The sequence below is a fragment of the Paroedura picta genome, chromosome 8, assembly GCF_049243985.1.
Source record: "Paroedura picta isolate Pp20150507F chromosome 8, Ppicta_v3.0, whole genome shotgun sequence".
Taxonomy (NCBI): Eukaryota; Metazoa; Chordata; class Lepidosauria; order Squamata; family Gekkonidae; genus Paroedura; species Paroedura picta.
The window spans coordinates 11,162,127-11,174,631 of NC_135376.1; the positions used below are offsets into that span (position 1 = coordinate 11,162,127).

General features: G+C 47.8%; 1 protein-coding gene across 3 annotated transcripts in view; it reads right to left on the minus strand.

The window, feature by feature from the left end:
* Window positions 1-12,505, minus strand: part of NAALADL2 (N-acetylated alpha-linked acidic dipeptidase like 2) — a 552,606-nt gene that overhangs the window by 30,443 nt on the left and 509,658 nt on the right. For all 3 annotated transcript variants that reach the window (XM_077348363.1, XM_077348364.1, XM_077348365.1), the window contains exons 12-13: window positions 11,047-11,140; window positions 1,179-1,377 (exon numbers count right to left, since the gene is read on the minus strand). In XM_077348363.1, coding sequence (XP_077204478.1) covers window positions 1,179-1,377; window positions 11,047-11,140 — 293 coding nt within the window. The remainder of the gene's footprint in view (window positions 1-1,178; window positions 1,378-11,046; window positions 11,141-12,505) is intronic.

Consider the following 12,505-nt stretch of genomic DNA (forward strand, 5'->3'; position numbering starts at 1 on the left):
TTTCACTGACCCTCCGAGGCACTCCCAGCAGGGGCGCAGTGACCAGGGCCTCGATGATGGAGGGGGCTGCAGAAACTAACAGACGGAATCCCGAATTGAACATGACACTTCCCACCTCCAAAAGAACTGAAGGTATTGACAGCTGCAGGAAACTGTATTCCTCTGGCTAAGAAACACTGGATGTAAACAGAAGTTGTTACGTTTCCCAAAGGTTTAGATGTAGTCACGTAAGCAGACCTTGAATCTGATCCAGCAAGGCCCCACTTCAAAGAGCCATTTGATTCTGGATGGTTTCAACGCCGTGCTCCTGATCGGCGGTGACGTTTTGACTAACATTTTACTAGCCCATATTCTAATAATGATTTTGCCTTAGTGAGACTCTTTTTTTCCCCCTGCTGAAAGGATGTTTTTGCTAAATGTAAAAATGAGCTTTTATCTTGCGCTCTCACCGAGATTCGCAAGCTTAGCGAGACAGCCACAAGAGTCCAGCCTTGTTGTTGTTATGTGCGAAGTCGTGTCCGACCCATAGCGACCCCATGGACAATGATCCTCCAGGCCTTCCTGCCCTCTACCATTCCCCGGAGTGCATTTAAGTTTGCACCCACTGCTTCAGTGACTCCATCCAGCCACCTCATTCTCTGTCGTCCCCTTCTTCTTTTGCCCTCGATCGCTCCCAGCATTAGGCCCTTCTCCAGGGAGTCCTTCCTTCTCATGAGGTGGCCAAAGTATTTGAGTTTCATCTTCAGGATCTGGCCTTCTAAAGAGCAGTCAGGGTTGATCTCCTCTAGGACTGACCGGTTTGTTTGCCTTGCAGTCCAAGGGACTCGCAAGAGTCTTCTCCAGCACCAGAGTTCAAAAGCCTCAATTCTTTGACGCTCGGCCTTCCTTATGGTCCAACTCTCGCAGCCATACATTGCAACTGGGAAGACCATAGCCTTGACTAAACGCACTTTTGTTGGCAGGGTGATGTCTCTGCTTTTTAGGATGCTGTCTAGATTTGCCATAGCTTTCCTCCCCAGGAGCAAGCGTCTTTTAATTTCTTTGCTGCAGTGATCTTGGAGCCCAGGAAAATAAAATCTGTCGCTATCTCCATTTCTTCCCCATCTATTTGCCAGCCTAGAGAAATGATAATACCGCTTGATATCAATGAACAGAGAACAAGAGTGGGCATTTCTGACCTGTAAAATCCTGGAGGAACTTGTTGAATGAGGAAGTTCTTCTCCAGACTCTGCAATACATCGTTCAGCATTCGGACGCGGGTGGGAGCTCTTTCTTTCGGGTCGTTAGCAGGACGCATTTCGTCGGACTGGAACAATTGTGCGCTCTCTCGCAGAGCATAGGCCATCGGCAGCAATTGTTCGATATCTCCATGGTCACCTGGTAGCAAGAGGAGGAACAGAGGATGGATATAATACTCATTAGGCCTCATCGACCAATCGACTCATTCATTTTTAGGCTCCTTCCAAAGGAGAACATCAGAAGGGGTCCATCAAATCCAGCGTCCTGTCACATGCAGTGGCCAACCAGTTCCAATAGAGGGCCAAAACAGGGCATAGAGCAGAGGTAGTCAACCTGTGGTCCTCCAGATGTCCATGGACTACAATTCCCATGAGCCCCTGCCAGAGAATGCTGGCAGGGGCTCATGGGAATTGTAGTCCATGGACATCTGGAGGACCACAGGCTGACTACCCCGGCATAGAGGACAAGCCTTTCATAAAAGTACTAGAACCCTGCTGGATCAGACCTGTAGTCCATCTAGTCCAGCATCACATCTCACAGTTGCAAACCAATGGAAGGTCAGTCAACAGGACATGGATGCCAAGGCAATGGAATTCAGAGGCTGACCACTTCTGAACATTGAGGTTCACCCAGAAACAAGGACAATGCGAGTCCAAAACATCACAGTTCTACAACATAGAATGAGTTGAGTTGTTGTGAACATAAAAAATAGAGAGAGAACCCTGTCACTTGAAATATTTGGTGGGAGGGTGCCATTGAAACATGAAAAGGGAAATTGGTCTAGTCCTTACTAGGCCTCCATCCCTTCCAAAATCTTCTAGATCTTATGGCTGCTACTTTGCAAAACTCCCCACTGATCAATCAGGAATTGAAATCCCTTGTAAACATTATTCTTGCACAGAGTAAGATAGACAGGCATCGGGAGATTGTCATTTATTCCATATTTTCACAAGGCCTACAATTAGATCATTATGAAGCCGCTCCACTGTTCTCTTTTTTTTATCTTCAGACTGCAATGCATACTCCAAAATAGTCTTAAGAGAAACCTGTTCTGGCTCTGTCTGCTGAGAATCTCAAAATGAGAGAGGTATTGAATCAAAAATTGCAACGGAGACATGTAATAATATCCAGAAGCGTAGGGAAACCCCACCTGCCTCCCCTTTCAGAGCTTTCATCAGAGCTTGTTTAGCTATTCTGGTAGGCTCTCCCAAGTAGAGAAACTTTTAATTGGTAGACATTCATGTATTTATGGAAAGACAGTGGTGGGGAAGGGGGAAGGAAGATAATAAAAGGAAAGTACAACCGTTGAACAGCCTGCTGAGCAGGGAGATCACAGATTCAAAACCACCTTTGAATAACTTAACCAGTTAACTTACAGACTCCAGCTGCAATGTGTTTGTTTTGGAGTCAGTGTAGCTTAACACTAAAAGATTGTGTTGGGGGAAAGGGCTGTCAAATTTACCGTTTCCCATTTCCTGCCTCTGAGTCATGACCCCTTGTGTTTTTTGGAGGCCTCTTGTAAGAGCCTCTTGTGGCGCAGAGTGGTAAGGCAGCAGTGATGCAGTCTGAAAGCTTTGCCCATGAGGCTGGGAGTTCAATCCCAGCAGCCGGCTCAAGGTTGACTCAGCCTTCCATCCTTCCGAGGTCGGTAAAATGAGTACCCAGCTTGTTGCTGGGGGTTAAACGGTAATGACTGGGGAAGGCACTGGCAAACCACCCCATATTGAGTCTGCCATTGAAGACACTAGAGGGCGTCACCGCAAGAGTCAGACATGACTCGGTGCTTGCACAGGGGACACCTTTACCTTTACCTATCACCCAAATCCTTGGAACAGGGATTCACAACTAGGAGTCCACAGACCTCGGGGGGGGGGGGTCTGAAGGGGGTATGTGGCCTTTCCCCTCCTACCTTAATGGACTTGTCCACAGTCTAAGGGGCTGGATACCTCTGCCCAGAGGCCTCAGTGGGTAGGCCGTGGGTGCAAATATCAGGGGCAGAAAGCTGGTTGTGGCGTGGTATGGGGGTCGGGGCTGTCTTCTTAGCTCTTGCCCTTCTTTCTAGCCTACATAAAGCAGAGCCACCATAGTAGCAGTAAAGATGAAGAAAGTGAGTAAAAGGAGGCTGAAGGGTGCAGGTAGTGATGTCACTCCATGGGGTGTGGTAGGGAGCCGTGACCAGCTGACATCACTGGTTGGGGGGATGGCTCAAAGCCTGAAAATTTATTTCAGGTGCTCCTCCCCAGTCAAAAGGTTGAAAAAGGCTGCCTTGGAGGTTTCCAATCAAAACACAACCCAGGATCAGTCGCACTTAGCTTCTGAGATCTGACAGGAACGGGTTTCCCTCCGCTAAGTTATGTTAATGTCCACCTAAATCAGTTTTGTGGTGTATAATTCCTGGGATGGTTTGTCTTATGGGTGGGAGCAAAGGAAGTAAAAGTAAGAAAATAAGGTCGATAGGAAGCAAGGAAGAGGTAAAAAGGTTGTTTGACAAGTAGGGCTTCACATGAAAAGGTTGTTTGACAAGTAGGGCTTCTCAGCTCTACAAATGCAATAGCAGCCGGTATTACCGGCAATCAAAAGATTACAGCCAAGTCAAATCTTTTCACAATTTTTTTCAGCAGCATTAAAAAAAAAAAAAAAATTAGGTCCCAGTTTTATTGCATGTTATGTCCAAATTGTTTTATTGGGTTTTAATGGGGTCCTTTGGGTTTTTATACGGATAGGTTGTAACCCGCCATGCGCCAGTCCATGAGTGGTGGGTAATAAGCCTAAAAAATGAATGAATGAATGAATGAATGAATGAATGAATGAATGGGTGAATAAATTGTTTTATTAAACCATAGCTTTGCATTGTATATGAACTTGATCTCCACCCTGGCCTGGTCCTCCCTGGCCCTCAGTTGGGGATAGATGGGGTAGGGTTGCTAGCTGCACTTTGGGAAACCCCTGCAGAGTTGGAGATGGAACTTGGGGGGGCAGGGACCTCATTGGGGTACAGTGCCCCACCCTCCAAAGAAGCCGTTTTCTCCAGGGGAACTGACCTCTCTCAGCCCGTCCAGGAAGACAGCTTCAGCGCAGTGACCCTGATCATCAAGGATGTTGCAATGAAAATTTTACAAGCTCGTAGTCTAATCATGGTTTTGCCTTAGCATGACTCTTTTCTTTTTTCCCAGGATGATCATTTTTGCTCAATGCAAAACTGACCTTTTATCTGGTGCCTGCACTGAAATTCCAAAGCTTAGCAAGGCAGCCACGGAAGCCCAGCTGAGAGCAATTATAATGCTGATTGATCCCCAGGTCCCCCCTGGAGGATGGCATCCTCAGTCATATTTCCAGTGACTCTGGTGGAGAGCTTTGCTGGTCCTTTTTACTTTTGCCTCACATGGTTCATGGAAAGTACCTGGAACTCAACCAGAACTGGATGTGTCCTCTGTCACTTAGCCCTGGACCCTGTCCCATAAGCCTCTTTGCTTCAAGAAGAAGAGGAAGAAGAAGAAGAAAGGGGAAAAGAGGAAGGAGAAGAGAAAGATAAAGAGGAAGAGGAAGAAGAAAAAGAGGAGGAGGAGGAGGAGGAAGAAGAAGAAGAGGAGGAGTTGTGTTTTTGTACCCTGCTTTTTATTACCCAGAGAAGTCCCAAAGCGGCTTACAATCACCTACCCTTCCTCTCCCCACAACAGACACCCTATGAAGTAAGTGGGGTTGAGAGATCTCTGAGAGAACTGTGACTGGCCCCAGTTCACCCAGCAGACTTCATGTGGAGGAGTGGGGTATCTAATTTGATTCTCCAGTTTAGAGGCTGCCGCTCTTATCCATGGCACCAAGCTGGCTCTCAGATGACTGACGGTGGGTGGAGGGTCTGCTAGGATGCTCAACTGTTCTCAGCTTGAGTCGCAGGTCAGTTAAGTGTACGGCATTCGCTCCTCATCACGCCCACTAGAATTATACTGTAGCAAACAAGCCCAGTGAATGGATGTTCAAGGGCAGAAGCCCAGTTTGGAAGTGCGGGAAAAAAAATCCACTTGTGCACATTATAAAACCTATTGGTTATGCAGGGAGATGTCACTGCATTCAATCCGAGCTCGGAGAATAAATCTCCATCCGGCCTAACAAGGCTGTGAATAAAACCGGTTAACTTCAGCATGCGGAATGAAACCCTCCTCCATATAATTCAGCAATCAGCAGCCTGCATCTCCCCAGCTCCCTTTCCTGGTGCCTCCAATTGTATTTATTTAACAGCTTAAAATAACCAGACAAGATTATTCATCCTGATTCATGCCGGAGAGGGGAGCGTAAAAAATGGGAAATGCAGGGTCATAAAAGTGTTACTGTTTTCCCCTTGAGCGAAATAACATTTGTAATTTCCCCTCCTTTCCCCCCTCCCCTGGAATGATGTCGAAAGATGTTCCAGAGGATACTTCCAAATGGCACGCCCAACCAGTGGCACCCACCCTGTTTGTTCAAGAGACACATCATCCCTCTCCTTGTCCCTTCAAGCCAACACTCCATGGTTAGTGCTCTGGTAACAATATCCGTACTTTCCAGAGGGCTGCCAGTTGGTTCGGTTCATTTAAAGTCACCGTTCATGGAGCCGTGTGTAGATTTACATTATCGAATGGCTGCGCTTGCATTGAAGGATACAAGCCGTTAACTTCAGAAGTACAGCCACAAGGAAAAGACATTTGCATAGTGCTGGGGTTGTAATTTGATGGGGATGACCATGTCACAAAATAGTAATGTGCCTTAATCAGTGCATCTGCCCAATGAAACTAAGAGAGAGAAAAACCTGCAGGATACTGAGAGAGAGAGAGAGAGAGAGAGAGAGAGAGAGAGAGAGAACTTTAGCACACGATTTTATTATATAATTCAGTGTGCATACTTCCAACAACATGTTGAATGTTCCAAAGCTTCCAGGCAGAGGCAGTATAGGAACATTCAAAAGACCTATCCACCACCTCCCCTGGCAAAGGGAGTGTGCTGCCCTGTTACAGCTGATCATGACAGCTGTGGGGCTGTCAGAATCAGCTTTAATCTGGGAGGGGGGAATCCGGCAGCTTTTAGACACTCCCAGCCAAGGCCAGAAGGCTTTAAAGGGACCACCCATGTCTGAGCCTCCAGAGAAAGGCCGGGTATACATGAACAAATAAAACAGGAATGTTTCTGAATTCTTCATCAGACCTGTTTGATCTTTCCTATGTCTCTTTCACCTACACTTCTCCCTTGTGCAAATCAAGCACCGGGTTCTTTAATTCTGTTCTGCTTTGAGTTTCCTTGCATTCAATTTTTCTTCTAAAAAGTACATACTTTCCAACAATATTTGTGCACCAATATATATATCTATATATCTAGAGCTTCTTGTGGCTCAGAGTGGTAATGCAGCAGACATGATTCCTGAAGCTCTGCCCATGAGGTTGGGAGTTCAATCCCAGCAGCCGGCTCAAGGTTGACTCAGCCTTCCATGCTTCTGAGGTCAGTAAAATGAGTACCCAACTTGCTGGGGGGTAAACGGTAGTGACTGGGGAAGGCACTGGCAAACCACCTCATATTGAGTCTGCCATGAAAACACTAGAGGGGGTCACCCCAAGGGTCAGACATGACTCGGTGCTGGCACAGGGGATACTTTTACCTTTATATATATCTATATGAACAAGGGATGGCATTGACATGTTGGGTCACATTCTATGGATCTTTCTCAGCAGTGGCACAAGGAACAATCTTCAGTACAAGGAACCATCTTCAGAGATTAGCTGCCTCTGAGAGCCTCAGAGGGGCTGCTTGTGCTTTAGGAAAGGCCTGCTGCTGGTGGACAGAAATTGTAGAACCCAGCCCTGTACATATACAGATCAGAGTCTGGCAACTGGTGAGAGAGTGGCAGCAGGAATGCTGGTGGGGTGGGGAGGCGGTACTGTTTCAAGCACGATAATGTCATCTCGGGGGGGGAAGTGGTGGAGATAGCTCTAGGAATTGCCTGAAGTTCTATGGTTGTACCATAGAGTAGCGATCCCCAACCTGTGGGCCGCGGACCACATGTGGTCCTTCCACTAATTGGAGGTGGGCCCCAAAGGACGCCTTCTCCCCCCCCCCCCAGCCCTTTACTTCATCCCCCCCAGCCCTTTACAACACACTTCATTGTTGTGGCATGTCTGTATCTTATTTTGAAGGGATGTTTAAACATTATCATAGCTATCAGAGAGCGCTAGGGCAGTGGTTGAGAGTAGAGGAGTAAACTACCCCCCCACCGGGCCTCAGTAAAAGGCATTGAGTGGTCCCCGGTGAGTGGTCCCCGGCGTTGAGTGGTCCCCAGTGATTAAAAGGTTGGGGACCACTGCCATAGAGAACCAGAGAGTTTTTGCTGATTTCTAGAGCCACCACAAGAGCCTCTTATGGCGCAGAGTGGTAAGGCAGCTGACATGCTGTCTGAAGCTTTGCCCATGAGGCTGGGAGTTCGATCCCAGCAGCCGGCTCAAGGTTGACTCAGCCTTCCATTCTTCCGAGGTGGGTAAAATGAGTACCCAGCTTGCTGCTGGGGGGTAAACGGTAATGACTGGGGAAGGCACTGGCAAACCACCCCGTATTGAGTCTGCCATGAAAACGCTAGAGGGCTTCACCCCAAGGGTCAGACATGACCCGGTGCTTGCACAGGAGATACCTTTACCTTTACTTTTAGAGCCACCACTAGGAGGGATCCCATCATGCTTGCAATGCTGGTATTTTCATATTGCTGACTGGAGTGCAGGTAGGCGAAGATATGCAAACGCCGCAGAACACGGGGCAAATGCCCTAAATGCGGGACTGCCCCACCAAAGGCAGGAAGGATGGTCAGCTTAGACTAGGTTTAGTCAAACTGCGGCCCTCCAGATGTCCATGGACTACAATTCCCAGGAGCCCCTGCCAGCGAATGCTGGCAGGGGCTCCTGGGAATTGTAGTCCATGGACATCTGGAGGGCCGCAGTTTGACTATCCCTGGCTTAGACTATGTGCCACAAGGAATGTGTGTGTAGCACAACGTCAGGTTTTTGAGACAGCTTTCCAAACCAGATCAGACGTGTAAAAAAAAAAGATAGAAAAAAGTGTGGGCGGGAGGGGTGTACCCATGTAATGAAACTGATCTTAGAGATACGGGAGATGTATGAGCTGCAGGCAAATTCATTAAACAAAATTGCAAAGTTAACAGAACAGAGATGGAGTTTATCTTGGTGGTATTACAGCCATGAAAATAAGTCCCACTTTCCTTGAAGTGAAGAGTCTGAAACTAATGAATTAGCCAGAGCTAAGGAGAAACGCCACATTAAATCAACAAGCCCTGTTACAGAGTCAAAGAGAACAGCCAGTGGCAGGTATCTCATGATTGGTAGACAGGACAGCAATGAGACATGCCTTGGAATGATAATTGTGCCCTAGTATTACTCTTTTTTAAACCCCCTTGTGAACCTCTGCCTCTCTAGGCCAAATCCAGACAAGTTTGTGTTCTATTTTTCATTTGTGGAGCAGCTTGAAGAGTGCCAGCTCTGGATTGGGAAATACCTGGAGGCTTGGGGGTGGGGCTTGTGAAGGGCGGGGTCTGGGGAAGGGAGGGGCCTCAGCAGGATAGAATGCTAAAGGCCCCACCTACCAAGGCAGCCATTTTCTCCAGCGGGAATTGATCTGGTTAATCTGGAGCTCAACTCTAATACTGAGAGAGCTCCAGGGAGAACTTAGAATTGCCAATCCTAACCGGCCCTCTTCTGAGCAGTCTGGTTTTTTTAGGAGTCTTGAAATGCCATCAGCTGCAAATAGATTCTGCAGCAGACCTTTATTAAGGAAAAAAATCCTCTTAATTCTTCTTTACACAATCTCTCCCTGAAATCTACCCCCCCTCCCCGTTTTCATGAATTTGGAGTCTGTTTTGATTCAATTGCTTTTTGATCAAAAGAGACATTCAAAGGGAGGAGGGCCAGGTAGGGAGATTTAGCCGAAATAACGCAATTTCACTGTGTGCATATTCAGAGGTAGATGCTGTCTTCTCATACCTTCCTTTCCTTCTGTTAGAGCACCACCCTTTGGTACATACATCATTAAAAAAAACCCAAACAAACAAGCCCCCAGCCATGCACACATACTGGCAAGAACCAAGTTCACAAAATTCTCCACTACTATAATAAGGATTATTTGACAGTTCTCACTTCGGCTGTCTTGACTCCCGCAAATCACCATTTTAATTTCATTCAAACTGGACCCATGGGTCTTTTCTTTTGCATTGTTTCCGCTTTCCTCACAATGGAGGCTCGAATGTAGCTGGGGAGCCAATACACCACATTGCATAGAAACAATACATACACTGTACATACAAATGGCCCAGAAACGACATACGTACACAATGCAACTAAACCTACAAAGCAAACAGTGAAAGGGGACTACTAAAACTACTGGCAAAATACACCAGCAACTGTTTTTAAAAGAAATTAAACTGGAGACATTTGCTCCTTCTTATGTTTTAATCCGTCAGTCAGGTGATGGACTAGCCAGCCAGGAGCATCCAATGGGGGCAACGGGCCATTCTGTTTATTAGGGTAACCTCGGTGTGAAGAAAAACATTGGAAGTAGCTTACCAAGGGGCTATATTGCTTCCTAGTCCTGTCCTGGGTGGCCCAGGCTGGTCAAGAACTCTTCCGATCTCACAAAAACAAGAAGAATTGGTTTTTACACTCTGCTTTCCTCAACCTCTGAAGGACTGTCAAAGTGGCTCACAATCGCCACACCACAACAGACACCCTGTGAGGTCGGTGAGGCTGAGAAAGCTCTGACAGAAACTGCTCTGTGAGAACAGCACTATCAGGACCGTGATGAGCCCAAGGTCAGCCAGCTGGCTGCATGTGGAGGAGCAGGGAATCAAACCTGGCTTGTTGGATTAGAAGCCGCTGCTGTTAACCACTACAGCAGGGATAGTCAAACTGCGGCCCTCCAGATGTCCGTGGACTACAATTCCCAGGAGCCCCTGCCAGCATTCGCTGGCAGGGGCTCCTGGGAATTGTAGTCCACGGACATCTGGAGGGCCGCAGTTTGACTACCCCTGCACTACAGGGACAGCCTTGGTTAGCACATGTATGGGAGACCACTAAGAAAGTCCAGGGTTGCTAAGCAGAGGCCAGCAATGACTTGAAAACCTGATGGGGTTACCATAAAGTGGGAACAATTTGATGGCACATCCCCCCACTATGCTGCTTTCCAGAGCCCTGGGCCTTACTCTGCCTTGACTAGGGCAGAATCGTCTCCTCGCTCTCTCTCATCCAAACACACAGATCAAGGTCATCTTTTTCCAATGCAGAGCTCTCGAAAACCGGCTGATAAATCAGCTGGAGCAAATTATTTGGCATTAAATTATCCCTCTTCCTAGTGGCGGCAAGAGGCAAAGTGAGCTGGAGTGATCAGCTGCCAGGCTGAAGTATGGCAATGAATCAGTAAGATGGGCTGTTTTCAACCGGGGGAAATAACACCGCCCGTGAAAAGCAGGGGGTTCAGGGCCTCCCTTCCTCCCTCCCACTGGATCCTGTCCTGCCCGGAAGGAGTAAAGCCTTGCCGTTTGCTCCAACGTTGTGATGCCATGGTATTAATGCTACAGATGGCTGAACTCAGGTATGCACACAACACGTCTCCCGGTTAGGGTAGTTGCAATGGTGCTGAATCTACGACACGCAAGCACAAAAGACAACGAATCAGGGGCTTAACAAAACTGGCACGTGGTTGGTTGATCGCAGGGAAGACAAAGCACCTTAAACGTTCACCTTAAGCGAAATACCTGGGGGCGGGGAGAGAAGAGGGGGCAAAAATTACCTTTCAGGCTCTTCTGAACTTCGAGAGCAATGTCCAGCGCATTAAACGGCAAAACCGGATTGCTTGCGACCTGCACAATCACTTCCCCCGTCAGCTGGAACGGAAACAAACAACCATGCTGGTGATTAAAATGGATTCGAACGTATTTTGTAATTAAGCCCCCAAAATGCAATGCGTGCGCCCGTGAGCACACAGCCGCCCCCCTTGTTAATTTCCATTGAGGAGGCCCCACAGCTTAACGGAGATAAATGTGTTTTGAACTGCCTCCCCTGCATCAAAACGAACGGCTGCTTGGGAGGGTGAATTCTATGGTATTCGACCCTGCTGAGGGTTAGGAAGTAATGGGTTTAAACTTCAAGTACAACGATGTAGGCTAGATATCAGGAAAAAAAATTCACAGTCAGAGTAGTTCAGCAGTGGAATAGGCTGCCTAAGGAGGTGGTGAGCTCCCCCTCACTGGAAGTCTTCAAGCAAAGGTTGGATACACACTTTTCTTGGATGCTTTAGGATGCTTAGGGCTGATCCTGCGTTGAGCAGGGGGTTGGACTAGATGGCCTGTTTGGCCCCTTCCAACTCTATGATTCTATGAAGTGGGAACATGGGGAGGCTGTTGTGCAGTGTGCACCACTACATCACTGCTGGGTAAGCACTGGAAGTGATGCAGGTTAGCTCTAAGAATCCCAGGAAACTCTATGGTAAGACCATGGTTTCTGGTGATTCCTAGAGCTACCCTACATCATTTCCAGGTTTTCCTTAGAACTCAGATGGGAGTGCACACAACGCTTAAGTGGGAAGCCTGGTGGTCCAAGAATCATAGAATCCTAGAGTTGGAAGGGACCTCCTGGGTCATCTAGTCCAACCCCCTGCACTATGCAGGACACTCACATCCCTATCGCTCATCCACTGTCACCTGCCACCCCCTTGAATCGTCCTACTTGCATGGCTTTCCAGTTAGGGTGTTGGGATGTGGACCTTCTTGGAATTATAGAGGCAGAGAGTTGGATGGGACCACCTGGGTCATCTAGCCTTGGAGCTGGGCCATCATTCTCGACTCTAGAGTTTATCAGCATGGGAAGAAGGATGCTTAGGATGCTTAGGGCTGATCCTGCATAGAGCAGGGGGTTGGACTAGACGGCCTGTATGGCCCCTTCCAACTCTATGATTCTATGAAGGAGCAGGGGGAGGGACAGCTCCTCTTGGCATACAATTGGGTCTGCAGACTAGGGAAAACTAGGTCAAGAGGAAAGGATGTTCAACACTTTGAGTCAAGCTGGGAAGGTCCATAACAGTGGCATTCCAATAATAATAATGATGATCATGATAGAAGAAGAACTGTTTATTTCTATCCCACTTTTCACTGCTCGAAGATCACCTTCCCTTCCTCTCCCCACAACTGAGCCCCTGTGAGGTAGGTGGGGCTGAGAGAATTCGGAGAACTGTGATGAGCCCGAGGCCACCC